This window comes from Ursus arctos, unplaced genomic scaffold (assembly GCF_023065955.2).
Source record: "Ursus arctos isolate Adak ecotype North America unplaced genomic scaffold, UrsArc2.0 scaffold_10, whole genome shotgun sequence".
Classification (NCBI taxonomy): domain Eukaryota; kingdom Metazoa; phylum Chordata; class Mammalia; order Carnivora; family Ursidae; genus Ursus; species Ursus arctos.
This window is the reverse complement of record NW_026622764.1, coordinates 68,475,169-68,497,528: the sequence shown is the minus strand read 5'-3', so window position 1 is coordinate 68,497,528 and position 22,360 is coordinate 68,475,169. Positions and strand designations below refer to the sequence as shown.

Genomic DNA, 22,360 nt, shown 5'->3' with positions numbered 1-22,360 from the left:
TATATATATATATAACATCCCCTGAGAACACTGACAAAAACTTGTTTTTATCAGATCATTAACCTATTTATAAACATAAAGTATTTTTAAAGGGAAAAACTTTGCCAGACCTTATACTTGTTTAAATGGTGTTGCTAAGAGTTACTACTGGAAAGATTAAAATATGTATATAACAAAATCTTAAAATCTTAAGTGAAAGTCATTTAACTAATATTTAAAACCTCTGCAATTATTAGTTTATTAGTATCATCCAGGACTCAGATGTTCAATATTCCTCCTGAAATTACATAAACAAATGCAAATGGAAAGAATCCAAGTCAAAATTATATAACAAAACAGCACTCCATCACAAAAGCGTGTAAAATTACAAGAACGCTATTTTAAAACACTGGCACTTTAAGAGAACGATAATCTCAAAAAACCACAAAATTGCCAAATTGTTCCCTAAACTGCTAAGTAGATAAACATGACTCTAATGAATGAGTTAGGGTTTTGTAAAGAAAAATCAAATTCAGATCAGATAACTCATACTGAAATACAAAGTTTTAAGTGTCTTCTTCCCTCAGGTCTATTCGACTTATATAAAGGAGCAAACTATAATATAGGAAAATATACCTGATTTTAAATGTGGCATACACTTTAGAAGTTGGCCCAATTAATTAAAAATACCTTTAATGGAAAGTCAAGTTTCCTAAGAAATCTATATTCAGATAAATAGGAGAAGACATTTACAGCCAGCACTTTTTTTTTCCAGAGCCTTTGCTGGGACTAATGTCAACAAAAAATTTTAATATGGCAGTCTTGTATTTTAAGCTCACGCTTTTGGGGATACATTCTCAGGTCTTCTTTAATATGGAAACTGCAAATATAACTGCCATTACATGGTAATGGGAGTTAAAGAATGTAGAGTCCTCATGTAAAGATTAGAACATACTTTTCTCTTAGTCCTTCAAGGACAGACACTTCAAAATGTTTGATTCTACTAATCCCATGCTGTGAATAGACTGGTTACTCTTCACTTTATAAATGTGACTGGACTATGTGAGATCTAGTATCAATCGATCAAGATTGGAGTTTCAGTTATGGATGAAAACTGTCTCAATTCAACTTTTATTACCCTCATCATGAGTATGCAGGGTGCAGACAAAAGCTTTTTATCAGCTAACTATATGAAAAGATAAACACTGTAATAATTCATGTGATCCAAAACGGGCAAAAGCAAAAGACTAGCTTCCCCTCAAGAAGAAAAATTTCAGACCTATGAAAAGGACAACAATACTAATAAAAAAAATTGTATTTACTTAGAAGCATTCAGAATGTCAACAAAACAGCCGCAACTTTTTTTTTTTTTGCAATTACAGAGTGGTATTCAGTTAACAGAACAACAATTATTTCGTAGAAGCTGCATCAGAGACAACTGAAGATGAAAAACTACCATCCCCATATATAACTAATTTGTGCTGTGCACCAACAAGAACCTGCTTTAAATTTCCATGCCAATTTACAACCCCCATACTGTACCAGGCAAGGTTAGTGGCTATTGAAAATACCACCAGGACAGGGCTATCTAAAGACACATTCGGTAGTGTGTTAACTATACAAAAAAAGACACTGTACAGTTTAAAAACAAATCTTACACAGCCTTACATTTCAATTTTTTTCTTTAAAAGGAGTGAGTTGTGTACAGGGGGGTTAAATGCTTTATAGACAAGAAAAAAAAAACTGCGCTAGAACCAACTTATTCATCATCATCATCTTCTTCTTCATCTTCATCTTCTTCATCTTCCTCCTCCTCCTCATCCTCTTCGTCTTCCTCGTCTTCCTCCTCTTCCTTCTTTTTCTTGCTCTTTTCAGCCTTGACAACTCCCTTTTTCGCCGCATCAGGCTTTCCTTTAGCTCGGTATGCAGCAATATCCTTCCAAAATAACGGCAGGAGAAAGTGGAAGGAAAGACAAAACAGTTAAGTAAAGGGAGAAAGAAAAGTAACACTGAACTTGACCAAAACTTGACGAAAACATCAAGATCCCAATTACATGAAAATACCACATATCTATAGACTCACCCCGGCTCCATAAATAAGGACTGAAGAATGCATATAAAAACACTAGGAGACAACTACAATTAATAAACCATAACTTATAGAATGACATGGTCTAATATTTGCAATGTTATGCCTCACTAAAGTACAATTATGCACCACATCCTAACTTTAGTTTATTAAAACTAGAATGTAGAGACTTTGATTAAAGGGTAGACACTGCCACCTTCTGAATGCAAAACAGCATTCTACAGGTTTATATCAGACCCGAATCCATAGAAAATTTTGTCTTAAAAAAAAAAAAAAAAAGTAATTTGCCAGTAATCGTGCAGTTAGGTTAAGAAATATCTAGAAACCAACATTTTTTCCCAGATGCCTAAATAAGCTAAAATTTAACATAATATTCCAATTCAAAGTATAGAGACATAGCTTTTTCTTTATCAACTTACACAGATCAAGAGTCATAACTTTTTTTTAACTAAGTTGGGGGTTTTTTTGGTTCAGGGTAGGTTTACGAAGGATACAGTCTTTATTACTTTGCCCAGACTATTTTTATAATGTGTCTGATCATTTAACTCGAAGTGACTACCAAAATCTTCACAAGTTTGGAGGTATTAGAGAATAACAAAATCAGCTTAAGTGCGGACGGCCTTTGCACCCAGGTTAAAAAAAAAATTTACGATTTCTTTGATCTTCTATACTGTTTGAATGATGGAAATTAAGACTATAGCCAGCCAATGGCACACTGAATGTAGCTGTTAATCTAAAAACTGCATTACACCCCAAACTCTTGGAAAACCACAAGAAAATAGGAAACTGAGATGAGTACCAAGTATAATCTAACATCTGGCATACCCTTTCATCATTACACTGAGCAAATCCATACTTTTTACCTTTTCATATTTTTCCTTCAGCTTAGCAGCCTTCTTTTCATAAGGCTGCTTGTCATCTGCAGCAGTGTTATTCCACATCTCTCCCAGTTTCTTTGCAACATCACCAATGGATAGGCCAGGATGTTCTCCTTTGATTTTTGGGCGATACTCAGAACAAAACAAGAAAAAGGCCGAACTAAAAAGAGAAATTTAATTTTAGGATTTAAGTTTACTATCACATATGTATTGTACTGTTATATATAAGCCGCTTCTAATTTCTACCAGATACTGGACAGGATGTAGATGTTATATGCTAAATATCCTTTATAACCGAAGCTTAACTTATAGCTATTTAACTCAATGGCACTAGTTGAAGATGTACTATTGATAAATGTTAGAGCTCCAAAAACAATTCTGCAAATCACTCTTAAGTATTTCAGATAATTGATATTTCTCAAAAAATAAAAAGTAAGTTACATTTAGGAGATATATTAAGTGAAGGAGGTGAGTGTCTAATTCAAATGCTCTGGCTAAACCTCCCATTCAATAGGAATTTTACTTACAATATTCAAATATACCAATGTGAGCCACTTATCAGCTAAGAAACTTTGATCATACACTCTAAACCCACAAGGTGGCTTGCTAAATTTCTATCTGATTCTACTGCAAAACCCTCCTTGAAAATAAAAACAGGCATGATACTTACGGAGGCCTCTTGGGTGCATTGGGATCCTTGAACTTCTTTTTTGTTTCCCCTTTAGGGGGGATATAAGTTTTCATTTCTCTTTCATAACGGGCCTTGTCCGCCTTTGCCATGTCTTCAAATTTTCCTTTCTCTTTAGCAGACATGGTCTACAAAAGAATTACTTGTAAACTTAAGTCGATAATTGAATTTTAATAAATTGTCCTCAAAGTATTAAAATGACTAAAATCAGTGTTCATTGCTATTTATTCAGCAGCCTGTGCTAACATCACTACTCATGTCATGCAAATGGCACCTAGGCTTTTTTAAAAATCTTAATTTGTATTTAATTTTTAACAAATTACCTCCTTAGTATGTTTCAGGCCCCCTTACCTTCCACCTTTCTGAGCACTTCTTAGAAAACTCTGAGAAGTTGACTGAAGCATCTGGGTGCTTCTTCTTGTGCTCCTCCCGGCAAGTTTGCACAAAGAATGCATATGATGACATTTTGCCTCTCGGCTTCTTAGGATCTCCTTTGCCCATGTTTAATTATTTTCTAAAAAAAGATAAAGTAAATGATGTTAGCAATGAAATTATAGCATTTTAAGAGCACTTTAACTTCGTGGGGAGTGAATGAAAACCCAAATATGGGTTATTTAACGGTAGTGACATTAACCTCCTATAATACTAAACAAGAAAATGGCAGTGATAACCAATTCCTAGAAGAGGCTATGCCAGGCAAAACAAAACAAAAACAAACCCAAAACGGTCCTTCAGTGAGTTCAAAAATGTGTAGATACAATGGTACCCTCATACAGTATTCGTTACTCATCTGCCTGTATCTGCTCTGAATGAATACCTAACCGGTCATTTAAAAACTTTTTAAATGTACAAAACCATTTTTAATAAACAAAACCAAAGACCACAAAACTAATGCTGGCGATTCGTGGATCTGTACCACATAAGGAATAAATAGGTAAGAGCCCAAGGGAGTAGTCTTTTCCCAAATTACGGGCCTAAATGACCGTCTACCTGAAGTTTTCCCAATGAAGACTTAAAAATACTGTCTCTGCACAAAACTTTGCTGGGAGGAGGGAGCAGTAGAAAGCTCCAGCGCTCGGACCCAGGCTGGGGGGGTGGCGGTGGTATTTGTGCGGCTGCCACCGCGAGGCAGCCTCCTTTCCTATCGGTTTGGCCCCAAGATGTATTTCAGTTCTGACTAAACACGTCCGGTCTGAAGTTTCTTCGAGTAAACAAGGATGAGGGACAAAAGCCACTCCTGCTCGTTGCTCTGCCTGCCCCCCCCCCCCCACAGGAGAGTTTTTTTTTTTTTTAATCCGTGAAAGTCGGGGCGCCGCGCGAGGCGGGCTCCGCACACCTTCCCGCCACCCGGCCCCCACCCCCAGAACTTCGGTGGCGGCGGGGCGGCCGAGGAAACGCGGGGCCGCGGCCGGGCCTTCAGACCCGGGCCCGCCCGCGCCGGGGCCGCCACGTGCGCCTGCCCGCCCGCCGGCGCAGGCCCCGCAGGCCTCCCCCATTTTGTCAGCTCCGCGGAGGGAGAAGCCCCGCTCGAAATGGGGGCTGGCTCCGCCCGCGGCCGCCGGGGCCGGCGCGCACGGAATGGCCGCTGCGCGTCTTCCCCGCCTGCGCCGCCGCCGCCGCGAGGGCGAGCGCGAGCGAGAATATGGCTCCTTCCCTTTGTGTGTGTGTGTGTATGTGTGTGTGTGTGTGAGAGAGTGTGTGAGTGTGAGCGCAGGCGGGCGGGGTGCGCGCCGCGCTCTGGCGCACACACTCGGCCATTACAGCCGGGGGGGAGGGGCGGGGGGCGCGCGGGCCCGGACCCTCCCCCTCCAGGCCCGCGGGGGAGGGGGCCGCCCCGGGAGGCGCCCACCGGCCCGCCGCTCCCCGTCCCTCTCCGCGCGGGCCCGCGCGCCCCGGCCGCCCCCGCACGGAGAACGCGGGGCTGGTTAGAGAGGAAAAAAAAAGTTGCCTCGGAACTGCTGCGCCCAGCTCCCCCGCCCGCTCCCGCCCGCCTTGTTTTCTCTCCAGCCAGCAGCGCCGGGCCGAGTCAGCCATGTTCCAGCGAGCGCAGCGGCGCCGCTCCCCCCGCCGCCGAGCCGCCGCCGCCGCCGCCGCCGCGCCCGGGCACAGGCCGGCGGGCCCGGCCCCGCGCCGCCGCCCCCGGCCCACCGCGCCGCCTCGCCCGCAGCGCCCGCCCGCCCGCCCGCGCTCGCCGCCGGCGCCCGGCTCTCTGCGGCGGCCAATGCAGCCCGTGGAAGCGCCGCCGCCTGCCCGCCCGCCCGCCTGCCCTCCCGCCGCCCGCCGCCCCCCGCACACGCCGGCCGCCCGAACACTCGGCCCGGGGGCCCTAAACACGTTAAAAAAATTTTTTTAATTAAAAAAAATTTTTTTTGCGCCAGTCAGCGCGGACGCCGCCGGGGGTGGAAACTCGCGGGGCTCGGGATTCGCAGCGCCTCAGGCAGCCTGTGGGCCGGGGTTCCGGCGCGGGGCAGGGCTCCCGGCGCCCGAGAAGAGGCTCGCTCCGTGCGCAGTTCCCCCCACGGTCCCCCCTCATTTGCCTTTGTGTGGATCCTGACCCGCCGGCTCCCGGCCGCGGGGATCCGGCCACCGCGCGGGGTGGGGAGCTGCCGGAGGCGCTCTCCCCGCCGCGGCGCTGCCCCAGACTCACCCTCAGCGAGGCACAGAGTCGCCCAGTGCCCGTCTGGCTCTCACTTGCCCCGGCGCTGTCTCTATGGAGCTCAATGTACTGCAATGGCTGTGAGAGCGGGAGCCAGACGCAGCCTCCTCACTCTCTCCGCTCTGTAACATTACTCTCCAGCCAGCGCGGCTCCTATTGGCTACCGCCAACTCACGGGGCTCGCTCATTGGCCCGATACCTCCCATTGTCCTGACCAGAGCCCGTTTCCTATTGGCTGTCTCCGGGGACACGTCATCAAGGATTGAAACAGCGCGCAAATCTGAATGTGTGTGTATGCCGGGCAAAGAGGCTGAGGCGGGAGAGGCAGAGGCAGAGGCAGCAGCTGCTACGGGAAAGCAGAGCTCTATGGTGTATGTGTGCATGTGTCTAACCCAAGCCAGCCCCACACCGGAGCGGCCGCCGGAGCGAAAAGGGCCTGACTTTTCCACAAGTGTCTCCAACTCCTCAGGCAAAAGAGACACTCACAGGCCTCCCCCCCCCTTCTTACCCCAAACTCACTTACAAAGCCATTGAGATAAGAGGCCCCAGAATTTTAACAGACCTTCAAAAGTGAGGGCGACAGTATGAGATCACGTCCCCTGAAAATTGGGGTATCGGCTAGTGTAGAGGGGCGAGGGCAGCCAAGATTCGAGCCCCTCAACGGCATATGGTTGCAGTACACTTTAGATCTCTGGAAAGGCAGGGCTTTTCCTATAACAAAGTGACATGATCCAGTCAGCCGGTTTTAAAATACCCCTTTTCTGGGCTCGTAAGCCTTAACGTCAAGCTTGCTGAGCAGCTGAAATCTTGACTCACTGAACAGGCATTCAGTTTCACTCTTTTTCTTGGTTTGATCGAGTTTCACAGCATGTCTAGAACTTTTTATTTAAATACAAAGCACTGTCTTAACTTCCTGGAAATCAAATAATTATTCCATGTAATTAAAGCACAGCTACTCCGTCTTGATATGGGGTACTCTAGCAGGAAATGTTTGTGAGGGCCTGCTAGAATTAGCAAATTCATTAGAGACCACATTTTTAACTGTTTGGCTATTTTATTTGACTTGGTGTGGATTACTGTTATAATCAAACGAATCCTTGTGATGCTATCTTTCCCTCCCATCACACCACTTAGTGCATCCATGTAACTGCTCTAGGATTACAGCAGTTGTAGGTATATTGTTACCCGGAGGATTAGATGCAGGCAGAGAGTGCATATGCCCAAATCCACAGGCTGTGGTTTCTCTAACTCACCAAGCTGCCTGGTATTAATAGACATACTATTATGTCTGTAAAGAAAATGTACTAGTTATAATGGCCAGTTCTCAAGACTATAGCTCTATCAGTCTTTTATGAAACTATTATCTATTCCTCCTTAGCCTAAGCAGACCACACCCCTATTCAGTTATAACAGACTTCCCCTTTTTCACTCTCTAATGGTGTGTTTATACACTTCTAAATCCACCAGCCAATTCCTCCTAATGTAATAGATCAAAGTTAAAACAAATCATTTTATCATGTTAATTTCATTTCTTATATCCACTCAAAGCATCCATAACCTAATGTATTTTGCTCCCATTTATTAAAGTACTTGAGAATAGGCTTAGATAACCTTTCTTGACCTATGGTTTTATGCGTACTCCTTTTTTTAAAAAAAATACACGACCGTTCTCCGGGATTATAATAGTCTTGTTGAATGGACAATACATGACACCTGCATGTGAAAATGAGTATAATATTAAAGACTATCTAAGCTAGTATAACATATGTGCAGTATTTAAAAAGTAAAAATCTAAAGGTAACTTTTATATTGTTATTTTCACACATATTTACTCTTGTCTATGTTCTCTATGAATCAAATTTTGTGCTCTATTCAAATCTAGACATTTACTTCAATTCTGCTTTATATTCTCAGTGCCTATATTGCAAAATAGTCATAAAAATTGTTGACATTTTAAATGGTATCCACGATATCGAAATTTGACTGTTATTTGAAGATGGCACCATCAATATTTTTCAGGAGCAATGCTGGATTTGCATTGTCCCAACCACACACTTTTGCCAGTTTTCTGTAACAGCTTACTCTTGCCAGGCTAATTTCATGGTCACAGAACCACAGGAAAGCAATGGGCCCACACAGGTTTCTATTTAAGCAGAATGGTATGCTGAGTAATAGGCACTGGATTTACATGGACCTGGGTTCAAGTCCCAGCTCTGCTACTTAGCTGTGTAATCTTTGGCAGATTTTTAAACCACTTTGTGCTTCAATTCTCTCAGCTATAAAATGGAGGTGATCACAGGGTTGTTGGAAAGATTAAACTTTTTTTTGCAAAGGTTTCAAATTATGTCATGCTGATCCCTTCAAACCTGTGACTTTTAGAAAACACCAAGTACAATTAAACTTGAGTTTGTCTTGATTATTTTAATTTTATATGAAGGCACTGGTTGCAAATCTAATTAATCTTTTTATTTTAAATCCTACAGTCAAACAACACCAATTTTCATCCATTCTAGTGATGATGCCTTTATATATTCCCAAGTGTAAGAGAGGCCATGTCGGAGAGAAGAATGTAAAAAGCCCCACTTATAGGCACAGCATTTCTCACATTTGGTTTTCCATGCTTTAGGCAGGGAAAAGCATAAAAAGGCAGGAAACTTTTAAATAAAACCTACAGGCTTCTAGCTCTAATTCTGCAACCTTGAAGTTCACTTACTCATGATGTTAGACCCCTTCCTTCTTCAACATAATTTGTTGGCCAGAAATTGGCATATGTTTTAGAGTTATTGGGTATTTTATTCTAAATTACAAAGAAAACTTATTCAAAAGGCCTGAAGGCTCTCTCCTTACCTGACTTAGCTAACTGAATTACAGATTTTCATTAATATAGCTTACACCCTTCCTGAAGCCTGCCTCGATCTCCTCTAGGATAGGTGAAATGCTTCTCTTCTGTGATCCCATAATATTCTGTACATTAATTACCATGCTCACAAGTGTACTTATCCAGCTATGTGTCTGCTTGTCCTACTGCACTGCTTCCCTTAAAGGCAGGGACCCTAGCTTATCTTTGTATCCCAAGCACCTAGCAGGATGCCTGGCATCTAGCAAGCACTAAATAAAGTCTGCTGAATAAATGAATTAACAGCTGAAAGAGTACTTACTGCAAATTATTGTTTTAATCTTCCTCTTCCATCTTTGGAGATAAGCATTTGGGTCTCTCTAAATCAGAAGGCAGGAAAATAGAATAATAAGTAATAAGTAAATGTTAGAATACTAAGTTGAGGATAGAATCCAATTGCACCTCATTGTTATAACTTAAAAAGGGGAGGATGGGGTTGGGGGGCTGGAGGAGATCTCGAATTTAGACAATCACACATTTTTAGCATTTAACACTTTCCAACTAGGCCAAGGTTATTCCTTGTTGGATACAGTGAACTATGGCAAGCCAAATAAGAATTTATCACAGAAAACTGCAAGAATGTCTACTCAAAGGTTGCTTCTAACAGGTCTTTGAAACTTAACTCTAATGTAAAAAAATATAAAATGCAGACAGGGCTGTTAAGTCTTTGGCTGAAGGATATTGATTCCTCCCCAATGCAATGAATCCTAAAATCAAGCTATGTGAATTCTCTTGTCTCTCCTTCTAGAAAAGGGTCAGGTTCTGAAAAGGAGTAGAAACAGTAAACCAAAATGTCTGATGAGGCCAACCATACTACAGATCATACATACTTAAAACCCTTTTTTTTTTTTTTCAAGGGTGCTGAAAATAAAGGAGAGAGGAACTAAGGAAAAGAAGAAACAGGTTTGTGAAGTCTGGACTACAAGCTAGGACACTGAGTTCCAAGCCTCCCAATCCCCCACGGGGACTTCTGGGTAGCCCCTAAGGTCTGTGCCCTGTTTCCCCAACTCTTACTTAGGACTAGTGATACCTTATCTAACTTGAAAGGATGTTACAGGATAGGCACAAAGCAAGACCAGAGGTGGAGGGCAGAGAGGTGGTGTTATATTCGTCAGTGTGCAGAGAAGGGGAACCTGGTCTGGAGTTGCTGAAGTACTTCAGCTCTCAGCCTAAGTTTTGTCTGAATGTGGCTTGCAGGTGGGCAAACAGCGGCTTCAGCTGTGGGCTGCACTGACGGCCAACGCAGAGAAAACAGTCCTGAGCTAATGTATACCAATAATATCTCTAGAATTGGAATATTTCACTGGTGAATAAGGAAGAGATATCATACTTTTTCTTAATAAGACGTCTGTTCTCTGCCTAGTAAAAGAATGGTATACACGAGGGGAAAATTTATTAGTAAAACTATATAAAACGATGATCTAAATTCAAAAAAGATCACTATTTTAGGTCTTGATCTCAAGAACCACATCAACAGACCAAATTCAGCTGCTGTATTGAAAGTGCCATAAACCTTAAGAATAAATGTTTTAGCATACCTACGAGGATGGCTATGAGCAAAAAGAGGGACGACAGCAAGTGTGGGTGAGGATGTGGGGTAATTGGAAACATCATACGTGGCTGGTGAGTGTGTAAAATGGTGCAGCTGCTTTGGAAAACAGTCTGACAATCCTTCCAAAGGTTAAACATAGAATTACCATATGACCCAGCAATTCCCACTCCTAGGTATGTATCCAAGAGAAACAAAGACACGTCCACACAAAACTCGCACATGAATGTTCATAGCAGCCTTATTTGTAATAGTCAAAAAGTGGAAACAACCCAAATGCCCCCTCAACTGATGAGTGGGTAAATGAAATGCGGTAATCTATACGGCTGGATGTTATCGGCAGTAGAGGGGAACGAAGGACTGGTTTGTGCTACAACAAGGATGAGCCGTGGAAACACAAGGCTAAGAGAAAAAAGCCAGTGACAAAAGGCCACATATTGTATGACTCCATTCACATGAAACATCCAGAACGTAGAAATTTATAAACATGGAAAGTAGATTAGTGGTAGCCAGAAGTTGGGAGTTGGGGGGCGCCTGGGTGGCACAGCGGTTAAGCGTCTGCCTTCGGCTCAGGGCGTGATCCCGGCGTTATGGGATCGAGCCCCACATCAGGCTCCTCCGCTATAAGCCTGCTTCTTCCTCTCCCACTCCCCCTGCTTGTGTTCCCTCTCTCGCTGGCTGTCTCTATCTCTGTCGAATAAATGAATAAAGTCTTTAAAAAAAAAAAAAAGAAGTTGGGAGTTGGGGGAAAGGGGAATGACTGCTAATGGTTATGGGGACAAAAATATTCTAAAATCAGATTATAGTAATGGTTGCATAACCTTGTGAATATACCAAAAATCACTGAATTGTGAGTTATAGCTCATTAAAACTTTTTTTTTTTAAAGAAGGAATAAATGTTTTAGGAGTCGTTTTGGTTAACCAAACATAGAAGGGGATATGACAGAACACTACCTACTAGCTAATTCTGTCCAGTCCTTTCCTGCTGCGGCCCCTGATATTGAACACCTTGTGAAAACGGTGGCCTTCCTCTTCAGTAGGTGAAATTTCATCCATTATCGGAGCTACAGATTATGTGCTTACAGTGTATTTTTGCTACAAAATAATGTTAAGAGCACTTTCCAGGGGTACCTTGGGAGGTTTTTCTTGAGAGCCTGGGGTGACTGCAATAAGTCAGTGGAGCCATAAAGGTTAGGTCAGAGGGCAAACTGGCCAGCCTCTGGCATTATCTGATGCACGGACTTTTCATTCGGCCAACACAGTGCTTTTAAAAGCTGGATTTTTTCCACAGTAAATAAATCCAGATATTTGGCTTCTTTTGAAAAATCAGAGATCTGATAAGCTTGCATCCACACTTTGACAGGGTGACAATCTTGCAGCATGAATCGTGGCTGCCTCCCTCAAAGCGGGTGTATGTCCTGTTGTTGGGCCACAATCCCCACCACTACCTAAGCTTTCTACTTGACTTCTCAGCCACTCATGCTGCCTACCGGGCCCGTCTATAGGGGTAGACACTTGAGCTTGCAAGTCCTGAGTTGGGTCCTTATTATTTTATGGCTAAGACCCGTGATTCTGAAATTTTCTTGATGAGAGTTTCCTTTCATAGGAAACACTTATTATCACGGCAGAGAACACAGAGAACAGGAAACTGAAGCAGGGGGTCCCTCGGGTGAGAAACAGAACCATTTTTGGTGATGTCATAGGTTGTATGCATTCTTGATGAGGGATGAGGCGTCTGACTGTGAGGCAGAGGGTGATGTCTTATAGCCCAGACGAAAGACTAGAAAAATAAGCTTTATTTATCACGTGTCTCCTATGTGCTGAGCACTATACATAGGTCATTTCATTTAATCCTCCACAGTGATCCTACAGGTCAGGATGCTTATTGCCTTTTTACAAATAATGACAAGGAGGCTCAGAGAGGTCCCTTAAGTTGCCTAAGGTCCTACCGCTAGCGAGAAAGCAACAATATAGACCCAGTTCTGACCCCAAAGCCAAAGTTTTCTCCATTAAGCCATATGACCTTCCAGTTATCAGCTTAGCTAATAAAATTTTTAAAAAGATCACATTTTCCCACCTAAGAATATCGCATCACCTCATGTGAATCCTGACTTGAGTTTACAGCTTGGCTTCCAAGTTTTTCGGATAGCACCAATACAGTTGGTATATACAACATTTGAGAAAACGTTTCCTGAAACAATACCTACCACTACTGCGATAAGAGTCTGATTTTTTCCCCTAAAATCCTAAATTTACTTTCAGCCCCACCAGTGGGCCCCACAGTTCGTAAAACACTGCATTTGAGCTATAGTAAATGAGCCCCATTTCCCATCAAGGGTACCAGCAGCTCTAGGTGACGAGTGCAGGTGCTGCAGGCTGACTGAACAGAACTGGAGAGAGAGGGGCACACCGGGAGACATACGGAGCATCCAGGACCTGCAGTCAGAGCCGCCCCCCGCCCCCCAGCACAGTAAAGGAGTTTGGTGCCATTGTTATCAAAAGGTGTCCCAAGCCCGGAGAAAGACTCTGAAGTCAGGAAAGGGGGGTGCTTTGCTCTGCCGGGGAGACCCAAGACAAAAACTAGTGCTCCAGGCCAGGGGCCTCTAAGAAATGCCAAAAAGAGGCCTTCAAATCCCCAAGGCCTAGAAGAGCCATCCCAGCAGCCCTGATAAATATCATCCTCACCTGGGGGAGGTTCCCCACCTTGGATGTGCCTCTCCTGCAAGTCAGAGGCCGGAAGCACAGAAGTCCCTCTGCCGATAAGGAGGTGGACTGGTGGGGAAGATGGTCTCATCTCCCCAGGTACCAGGCCTTTTTGTTTAAAAAACACTGAGCGCAGAATGGCTTGTGGGGCTAAGTAGAAGGTGATTGCTGACCCATACCTGTTGCTCGTGAAGATGTTAATTAAAAAAAAAAAATCAACAACGAAAAAACATGTATGCTTTTTCTGAAAGGTTGCTGTTGATCTTTGTTCTAAGGTTTTCTTTTAACTTGCAAGAATGGGAATAAGGAAGTAGGAAAGAGATAACCCGATTTAACATATTCTAACATAAGTACTACCAGTAAATGGATACCACACTCAGAAGTGGAACTGATTCGGAAACATTTCATGGTATTTGACCAGTGATTTTGCTTCTAGGAAATACTCAGAAAAGTATCAGAAAGAAGTAAAAAGCGCAAAGGTTTGATTAACAATATTAACTGCAGCATTCTCTGCAATGCGGAAACAACCTACATACCCAATGACAGGGGCTTGGTGAAATAAATTCTGGTCCACCCTTATGACAGATTACCATGATGCCACTGTCCAATTGTTATGAATACTAAATTCAATGCCATGGAGAAATACTCAGAATAAGGATCCCTGGTTTGGAAAAAAGTGTGTATGTAAATCCAAGAAAGAATGGAAGGATATACTAAAAAATGTTAGTAGTGCTTAGTTGGGGCGAAAGGTTATCTTTGTTTTCTCCTTACACCCTTTAGTATTTCCCCAGTTTTCTACAGTCAATTTATATATTTTCTGTAATTAGAAATAAAAGCCCCAGTTTTTTAAGAGAGGAAATTTGCTAATAAAGGACTCAAAGATTCAGATCATTTTGAAAAATTCAGACCTCGTTACTCTAGAAACTCTTCCCTATAAGGAAATATACAACATATATATGGTCTGCTGTACTATATATACGTGAAGTCATGCACATTGAAGTAAAGACATTTCCAGTGTTATCAAAAGGTGACCATCCTCATAACACAAATCAGAATTAGCTAACTGTTGGGAAGAAAAGTCTCAGCATCTACTTAAAACAGCTTTTATGTCTTGTCTCTACCGATGTGTCTTCCTTAGTGGCTCTTCCTTCTTTCCCCATAATTCAGTCCCCAGTCGGCTTTTTGCGTCTCTACTCTCTTAGAGACCTAGGCGACCCCACGTTGAGTATTAACCTCCATCTCTGGTAAATGACCCTGAACTTCCTGTTCAGCCTTAGGCTGTCTCCTGGACCCCACCACTTACCAGTTTCTCAAGTTCACCTGCCTGCTCCCTAGAGCACGCCTCTTTCCAATTTCCCCTCACTCAGACTTCCCACGCTGGCTCGCGTTCTAGGAGTCCGTGATTCCCCCTTCTAGCTCTTTCTTTACGTTAAATTCTATAACATCTATGTCACAATGCTTTGAAGCATTTCCTTTTTTTTTTTTCTTCAATTTTATTGGCCCCAACTCTAGTTCTGGCATTTGCTATTTTGTGGTTCAGAGAGGAGAGTTTGGAACCAGACCCCACAGTTTAAAATCCTGGCCCTGGCACTAACTAGCTGTGTCACCTTGGAACAAGTGAATTAACCTCTCTCAGCCTCAAGGGCTCCTGTAAAACGGATAATACTCCCCTTTTCAAAGGGGAGTTGTGAGTTTAAATTAGCTCGTATACAGAAAGAGCTGAGCCTAGTATGTACACTGCTTAGAACACTGTAGATGATCAACAGATGTTGGCTGTTTATTTTAGATCATTTTAAAAAGCGGTATTATTAATATTTTCCTAATGCATAAAACTCCACTGCTTAAAAACTTTCCACTTAATTATAACATTTTCGTCCAAATTAACTGCACAATCCTCACCCGGCCTTTAGGGCCCTCTCTATTAAGACATGTTTCTCTCTGCTTCCCTTTCCCTGCTCGCCTATTTTCCAATCCACCTGGACCTTGTACTCTCCTACCTTAGAGCTTCTGGTCACGTTGTTTCTTTTGCTGGTAGTGTCCTTCCCCCACCTCTACTGCTACAGTCCAACCTGTCCTTTAAAACCTTCCCAGTCTTTTGTAATTCTCAACTTGGTGAGCTTTCTTTCATTTTTGAGTCCTGCCTTTCCAGTGGTTCTATAGCGTTGTGCATAGAACAATATATGATCATATATTTTGTTACCTATATAAATATATTACATATCATGTGCTCTTCCTCGTCTGTTTCTCCGGCACTTTGTTCATCACAGGCATTCAATGTCAGCTGAATGTAAAGGTGCGGTTTGACTTTCTGTCCACACCTATCACATTGTTGATACTCAATTCTAAGAAACGATGTCTAGAATTCCCTTCCCTTCAAAGACTAAATGACATTCTAGTATGTTGACTTTAGGGACGTGCAGCAAAACGTATTGTCCTGCTGTCATTTTTGTTGGTCAGAATCCGTTGATATTTGCAGCTTCATGTTCAATTCTGTTTAGGTTGGCCCCTACCTTGATCATTTGGGGCAAAGTTTTTATAAACCGCTGTTTTAACAGATTTTCTTTTCTACTTTGTACTGTGTGAGGTGTTGTTCTAGTTTGTAAGCTCGTAAATCCATTCATATTTCGATTCATGTAGTTTATTAAAAATCTTTAACGTCAAAACAGTAACGCCCGGCTTCTAAATGGTTGAGTTTGTATGGCAACAGAGATGCTTTCTGACATTAACACACATTTTTTTCCCACAGAGTGCCAGACATCACAAAAGTTCATCAACTCCCCTAAAGTGTTATCATTGTTCCTGTGTAGAAAATCTACTTCAACGCCAAAGTGTGTGCTCCCTGAATTCAAGGAATTCAATCTAGGTTTTAGATTTGGAACAACAACAACAAACCAGTTTAGATTTGCCTGAAAGTACTCCAAACGTAACAGGAGCAGGATTGCCCGGCTGACGCTGGTGGTGGTAGGAAGAGGGACGCTGAGTCAGCCTCACCTGCGAGGTCTCCGCAAGGACCTACTCTCCGGGACTTTGGTCACTCCCAACCCAGTGCTTCGATTCCTGCGCTGTCACTCTCCCCCTCCCTCCCTCCCTGCCTCCCCGCCTCCCTTCCTCCCTCCCCCTACAGCCCCCCTCCCGCCTTCTCTCCTCCGCCCCCACCGGCCCCCTGCTTCTCTCCCAACAATAGTTGCTGCTTCACAAACACAGTGCTTGAAGCACCTAGTTCCTGGGATTTATACTTGCCAAGTGGCTTTGGGAACAAGCTTTTCTCAAGCCCAGGCATCAAAAGGCACTTATTTCAACACTTCAGGGAAAAATAGTAACTAAGGAAATTAATAATCTCATCCCATGCAGAAGAATAGGTTTTGGAGAGGCTCTCTCTCTGGTTTCCAGCCTCTCTTTTAAAAAGAGGTAGAATATTAGTCTCTTCAATCTTTTTCTTTTTGTGTTTTCTTACCTGACCTACAGAAATGTAAACTTCTGGCAGGTAGAAACCATGTCCTGACCTAAGCGGTATATACGATGGCCAGTGGTCTTCATAAGCTATATGTTTATGGATGACAGAGACTCAAAGAACATTTTATGTAGTTCTTAAAATCTTCAGGGGCTGAAAGTGAACTTCGTTTCTTTCTCAAAGGGTTTTTTTTTTTTTTAATGGAGCAAAACAATACAAATGAGATTAGAAGAGGAACTGCTAGAGTAACAGAAGAAAAGAATGCCACGAAGGGGAACGGGAAGGCTCTAGATGGGGAAGCCCGTGCCAAAGAGTGTTCCACTCAAAAATGTTCCCTAAATCCTTCCAACATCTAAGAAAGGTGGCCGGAGGGAGTTTGTGAGCCATAAATGCCAGGGGTAGATGCTATCTATATCCAGGAAGAATAATAAGAAAGAATTTACATTCACATCTCCCAAAGCTGAAACATTTGGAGCAGACTCAAGGCAGAAGACCGCGTTTTTCTAAAGTGAGATGCCAATCGCATCACAGCTGCGAAGAGTGGTGGGGCAGAGCCAGCCTATGGAGGAAAAGAAGCTACCGTCTTACCGGACATTCCAGCTCCCTTCAAGTATTCTTAGTCTTGAGTGCTCTGCCACAGACACACATGATTGTCACAAGCCACAGGTTAACTGATGGCTGGCACTTGGAGGAACTCATGCAGGCAAAACTTCCACTCGCTTAGAAAAGTTGCTAAATTGGATTTGGATCCCTTGCCCTTTTCTCTCTCTCTCCATTGTCTAAGAAATTAAACGCAACAGCAACGGCGAGCCAGTTATCAGCAGGATGGAGAGCAGCATGGAGCTTCCTTGATCAGAGCGAGAAGGCAGTGCTGTCTGGGCTGTAAGTGCCCATGGATGGGGGTTGTGGAGGGAGAAACTAATATTTGTCAGGCATTTACCATCCGCTGGGCACCAGGCATGCTTGATCTCATTATAACTCTTGCAGCAAGTCCTTGGAGTTGGGGCTACCGGAGGGAATTAGGGTTGCCGAGGGCTTACCTAGCTGGTCTCTCTGGCTCCAAAGCCATGACATCCTGTATGGGTATCTCCTTATCGTCTCTGCTTTGGCACTAAAACCCAACAACCACAGAGACCTTCCAAAGGTAGCTAGATGACGGCTGGAGCAAGTGGTACAGCGCTGCCTCCTCCTAGGGTCTCATGGGACTCGAGGAAACCCATAGACTTTACCAAGGAGATGAGGAAGAAGCACAGTGGAACAGAGGATGGGTCAGAGAATCTGCGGGGGTGGGTAGCGCCCAGCGTGCTTGGCCCAAAGGGAAGTGGTACAAGTAGGCACAGAAAACCCACTTCATTCTCTGAATCGTCCCTCATCCTTCTGGGTCCAGCATGACTTAGATACTTGGTAATGCTTTAGGGTGGCCGTGAGAGTCGGGACTTCACTCACCTCCGCGCTCACCATGAACACCCTCTCGTGGTGCTTTCCAGCTCAGTCGCCCTGGCCCTCAAGCCCACTCACTTCATCACTGATTCCTCCCTTTCCCTCACTCCCAACAATCAACAAACCATCGAGTCCTGTGGATCTGCCTCTTTCATTTATACCTCTGCCCTACCCATCCCTCCATTTCGAAGGTCACCCTCCTAGCAGATGCCCCTGCCCCTGTCTCTTGTTTGGTCTACTCTAACAATTTCAAACTATTTTTTATAAGATTTTATTTATCCATTTGAGAGCCAGAGAGAGAGTGGGGGGAGGGGCAGAGCAGAGGGAGAAGCAGACTCCCCGCTGAGCAGAGAGCCTGATGCTGTGATGCGATGCAGGGGGGCTTGATCCCCCAGGACCCCAGGATCATGGCCTGAGCCGAAGGCAGATGCTTAACCGACTGAGCCACCTAGGTGCCCCAATTTCTAACTACCTAATGTCCCTGGGCCTTGGCTTTAGAAAACTCCAGGTGGCTTTTCTTCTAAAGAAAATACAAGGATAAGATCACAAGATTTCCCTCTTTAAAAAAAACCCTCCAGGACGTCTTGTTGTCTGCAGAATGTTCAAACTCCGTAGCAGAGTATCATAGTTCTTTCAGGGTCAGCACCTGCTTCTCTCCCCAGCCCCGCGCTCCATGCTTCCACCATCTTGAACCACTGGAGGTCCTGGGATGCAGAGGCTTCCTCAAGCCCTTGCAATTCCTTCAGTTAGATAATCCTCCACTTCTGCAACTCCTGCTTAGTCTTTCAGCTTAGATGTCACTGCTCCCAGAAGCCTTCGGTGACCACCTGGATCCGAGCCCAACCCTGGGTGAGGCACTCCCTGCGGAGCTCCTACTGCGCTCTGAGCCCCGTCCTATCTCGGCGTGCTGTCACCCAGGCCTGCAACAGCCCATATTTCCAGTCTGTAAGTCCTTCTCGAGCAGGGCAGGCTTTATTCACCATTTTTCTCAGCATTTAGCCCTAGAGCCTGGCCTATAGGAGCCACCTGATTCATGAATAAATGCTTCCATATCATAAAATGGAGAAAGTAATGAAGAGATGTGAGTCTAATCATGACTTTGCCACCAACTACCGTATAACCTGCTACTAAAATCCATGGTAAAATGAAATGCTCTTTTCCCACCCTTCAAGTATGATCTTCACCTCTTCCTCACTTACCCTCTCCTACCAACTGCTACCCTCTCCTAGGATCAGGATGAGTATGAGAGTTTATTTTTAATTTTATTTTTTTAGAGGGGGCAGGGGCAGAAGCAGAGGGACAGAATCTTTTTTTTTTCCCCCCAAAGATTTTATTTATTTGAGAGAGAGACAGAGAAAGCACAAGGCGGGGAGGGGCAGAGGGAGACAGAGAAGCAGACTCTGTGCTGAGCAGGGAGCCGAATGTAGGGCTCAACACGGGGCTGGATCCCAGAATCTTGGGATCATGGCCTGAGTTAAAGGTAGGCAGACCCTTGACTGACTGAGCCACCCAGGCACCCTGAATCTTTTTTTTTCTAGATTTATTTGAGATTTAGATTTTATTTATTAGAGAGAGAGAGAGAGAGAGTTCGGAGGGAGGAGCAGAGGGGGAGGGAGAGGGAAAAGCAGACTCTGCATCGAATACGGAGCCTGACGCAGCAGCTCAATCTCAGGATCATGGTCAGATCATTGTCAGGGTCACAACCTGAGCCGAAATCAAAAGTTGGAGGCTTAACCGCTGAGCCACCCAGGCGCCCCAAGAGTGTCTTGTTTTGATTTTTTTTTTCCCCAGCATTTAAAAAAATGACATGCAAGTGGCAATACACACAGCAGTCTTCAGTTCTGTGATGATTCTTCTTCAAGGTGATGAAGGGCCAAAGGGATAAACAACCAAAAGATCTCTCAAAGCTCTGAGAATGGGCAAAAAGTGGAAGATAGGTATTCATGCGGCAAAGAGTAAAATGTTTGGGCAAAAAGATTTCAGATGTACCTAGAAGATGATGGACTGTCAGCTCCTATTTATAATACAGGAAAGGCATCTTGGGAGACACTGTACGTAGCCCCAAAAGGTACCACCTCAGGGCTCTGCTGCCCTCACAACGCCACCAGCCTGGAGTACCATGAAGAAACAAATGGAAAACACCATTACCCTGGCCTTCAGTGCACACTGCTTTCTTCAGGGCTGGGCTGGCTCTAGAGATGGGTAGCAAAGACAATCGAGCATTTTGAGACTTTCTAAATAAAAGTAGATTTACAAAGAGAAAAAAAAGACAATAGATCTGCAGTCAGTAAAGCTGAAGAAAAAGAGGGCACAGGAGGAAGTTAATTCAGTCGTAAGAGACTGAATGGCAAGTGAACCTGGAAGACCAGAAATCGCATTGCTCTTCAAAGTGTGACCAAAGCAATTTAGGGACAGTTGTGGGGGAAATACTATCTTACGGTAGTGTTTTAAATACTATTGTCCATTTACTATACTATTAAGTAGCAGTTTAAAGAAGGTTCATGGAATTTTAGGACACGGTTATAATCAAATGCAGCTGCTCCCCCGCATCCCCCAATCACATTCTAGAAGAAGGAAGTAGGCCCAGGGAACTCGGAACATCACTTTCTGGCAGACCTACAGATTAAACCCAAGGCTTCTCGCTCCTTGCCTAATTAATGCTATTTCCTTTTGATTATTTAATATAAAAACATTGTGACAGATGATTGAGACCCAAAAGAGAAAAGTTGGAGGAAAGACCAGATAAATAATATATCATGAAGGAAAGCCAGAATGTTGTGTGCAATAACCTTAAAAGTTTGAGGATGGCAAGGCAGAGAGCAGCAATGTTTTCTCTCAAAATAGCCCTTTGTGCCCCTGTCAGAGGCAGGAGACTAGCCTGGATGACCAGCAGATCTATAAATTGCTCTGAGATTCTTCCTCAGAGCGCCTATTGCCTGGACTCCAATGATCTGCCCTGTCTACAGGGGCAGAGCGTAGGCTGGTTCACTGGGCTGCATTCCCTTCAAGGTTGGGTGTCCAAGCCAACTGCAGCCACTCTAGGAATGTTGAGGTCAATGGAATTCTACCAACACTTGCAGGGTGGGGAGGGGAGACAGCTGCCAGTGGCAGTGGATGGAGGATGGGAGGGCCGTCCATCCCAGAACATTCTGCTGCTGCCTCTGCCGAGAGTCTGGTAGGCAGAATGCTTAGTACCCAGCGAGACCGGGAGTGGGAAATATCTTAAGTATTCCTGTCCTCCCCTCTTGGCACTGCAGAAGCAAGAGAGACTAAAGCAGAGGAACCTGTTGGACGAGACGGTCAAGGCCGCTCTCTTGTTGTTGGAGGCCTCCACCTGCTAGACGAGGCCTGAAGAGAAGAGTAGCAGAGAAGTGAGGCTGGGCCGGAGAGACCTGAGTGAACGGACTGCCATTTGCCAAGATCTCCGAAGAAGTGCTGGGAAACACTCCCCGAACATGCTCGAGCTTCGCATTCTGTGCTGGGGTGGACCAGATGCCTCAACAACATGATCACGGGGAGAAAAGGGAGCTGCTCAGACGGACACATGCGGCCGCGGAGGTGTGCAGCTGAGGGATCCAATTCCCAAGTTTGGCCTTGGAGGGAAACGGAGCCCAGTTTCACCTTCTTCTTCATGCTGGTCTTCTTTCCCCTGGCTCATTTTATTTTCATGAAAAGATGGTTGTAATGGGAGGATAAAGGGATATGAGGACTCTGATAGCAAGAGAGCCTGGCCTGGAGCTTGAAGGGCAGAGATAAGTGCAGGTGAGTGGGGGATGTGTATGTGCCTGTTTTGGGGACAGGTCTTGGTGTCCTTCCCTCAGACACCTTGCAGAATGAGGAAGTGGCTTTTTCAACTGTCAAAGACATCTATACACTGACAGCCTTGACTCGGCTGTGGCCAGGGCCTGTGTTCTGCAGCCAGAGAGTTCTGGCTTGAGCACCTTGCCTGCTGTCCCCATCTGCAAGGAGTGGGATTAAGTATTTAGCACAGAGCAGACCGCAGGAGATGGCTTCGTGGGACACACTTCTTG

The 22,360-nt window shown here is 44.3% G+C and overlaps 1 protein-coding gene across 2 annotated transcripts; it reads right to left on the bottom strand.

Moving 5' to 3' along the window:
• Positions 1-213: 213 nt before the first annotated feature.
• HMGB1 (high mobility group box 1) lies at positions 214-6,431 on the bottom strand. 2 transcript variants are annotated; one of them, XM_026493081.4, is made up of 5 exons: positions 6,282-6,431; positions 3,986-4,148; positions 3,617-3,762; positions 2,932-3,106; positions 214-1,915 (listed from the first exon to the last, which is right to left on the bottom strand). In XM_026493081.4, the coding sequence occupies exons 2-5, from the start codon at positions 4,133-4,135 to the stop codon at positions 1,739-1,741; spliced, it is 648 nt and encodes a 215-aa protein (XP_026348866.1). In that variant the 5' UTR covers positions 4,136-4,148; positions 6,282-6,431; the 3' UTR covers positions 214-1,738. The 2 variants fall into 2 exon arrangements, with proteins under 2 accessions (XP_026348866.1, XP_048071606.1); XM_048215649.2 differs by lacking the exon at positions 6,282-6,431 and adding an exon at positions 4,625-4,848.
• Between the last annotated feature and the right edge of the window lie 15,929 nt (positions 6,432-22,360).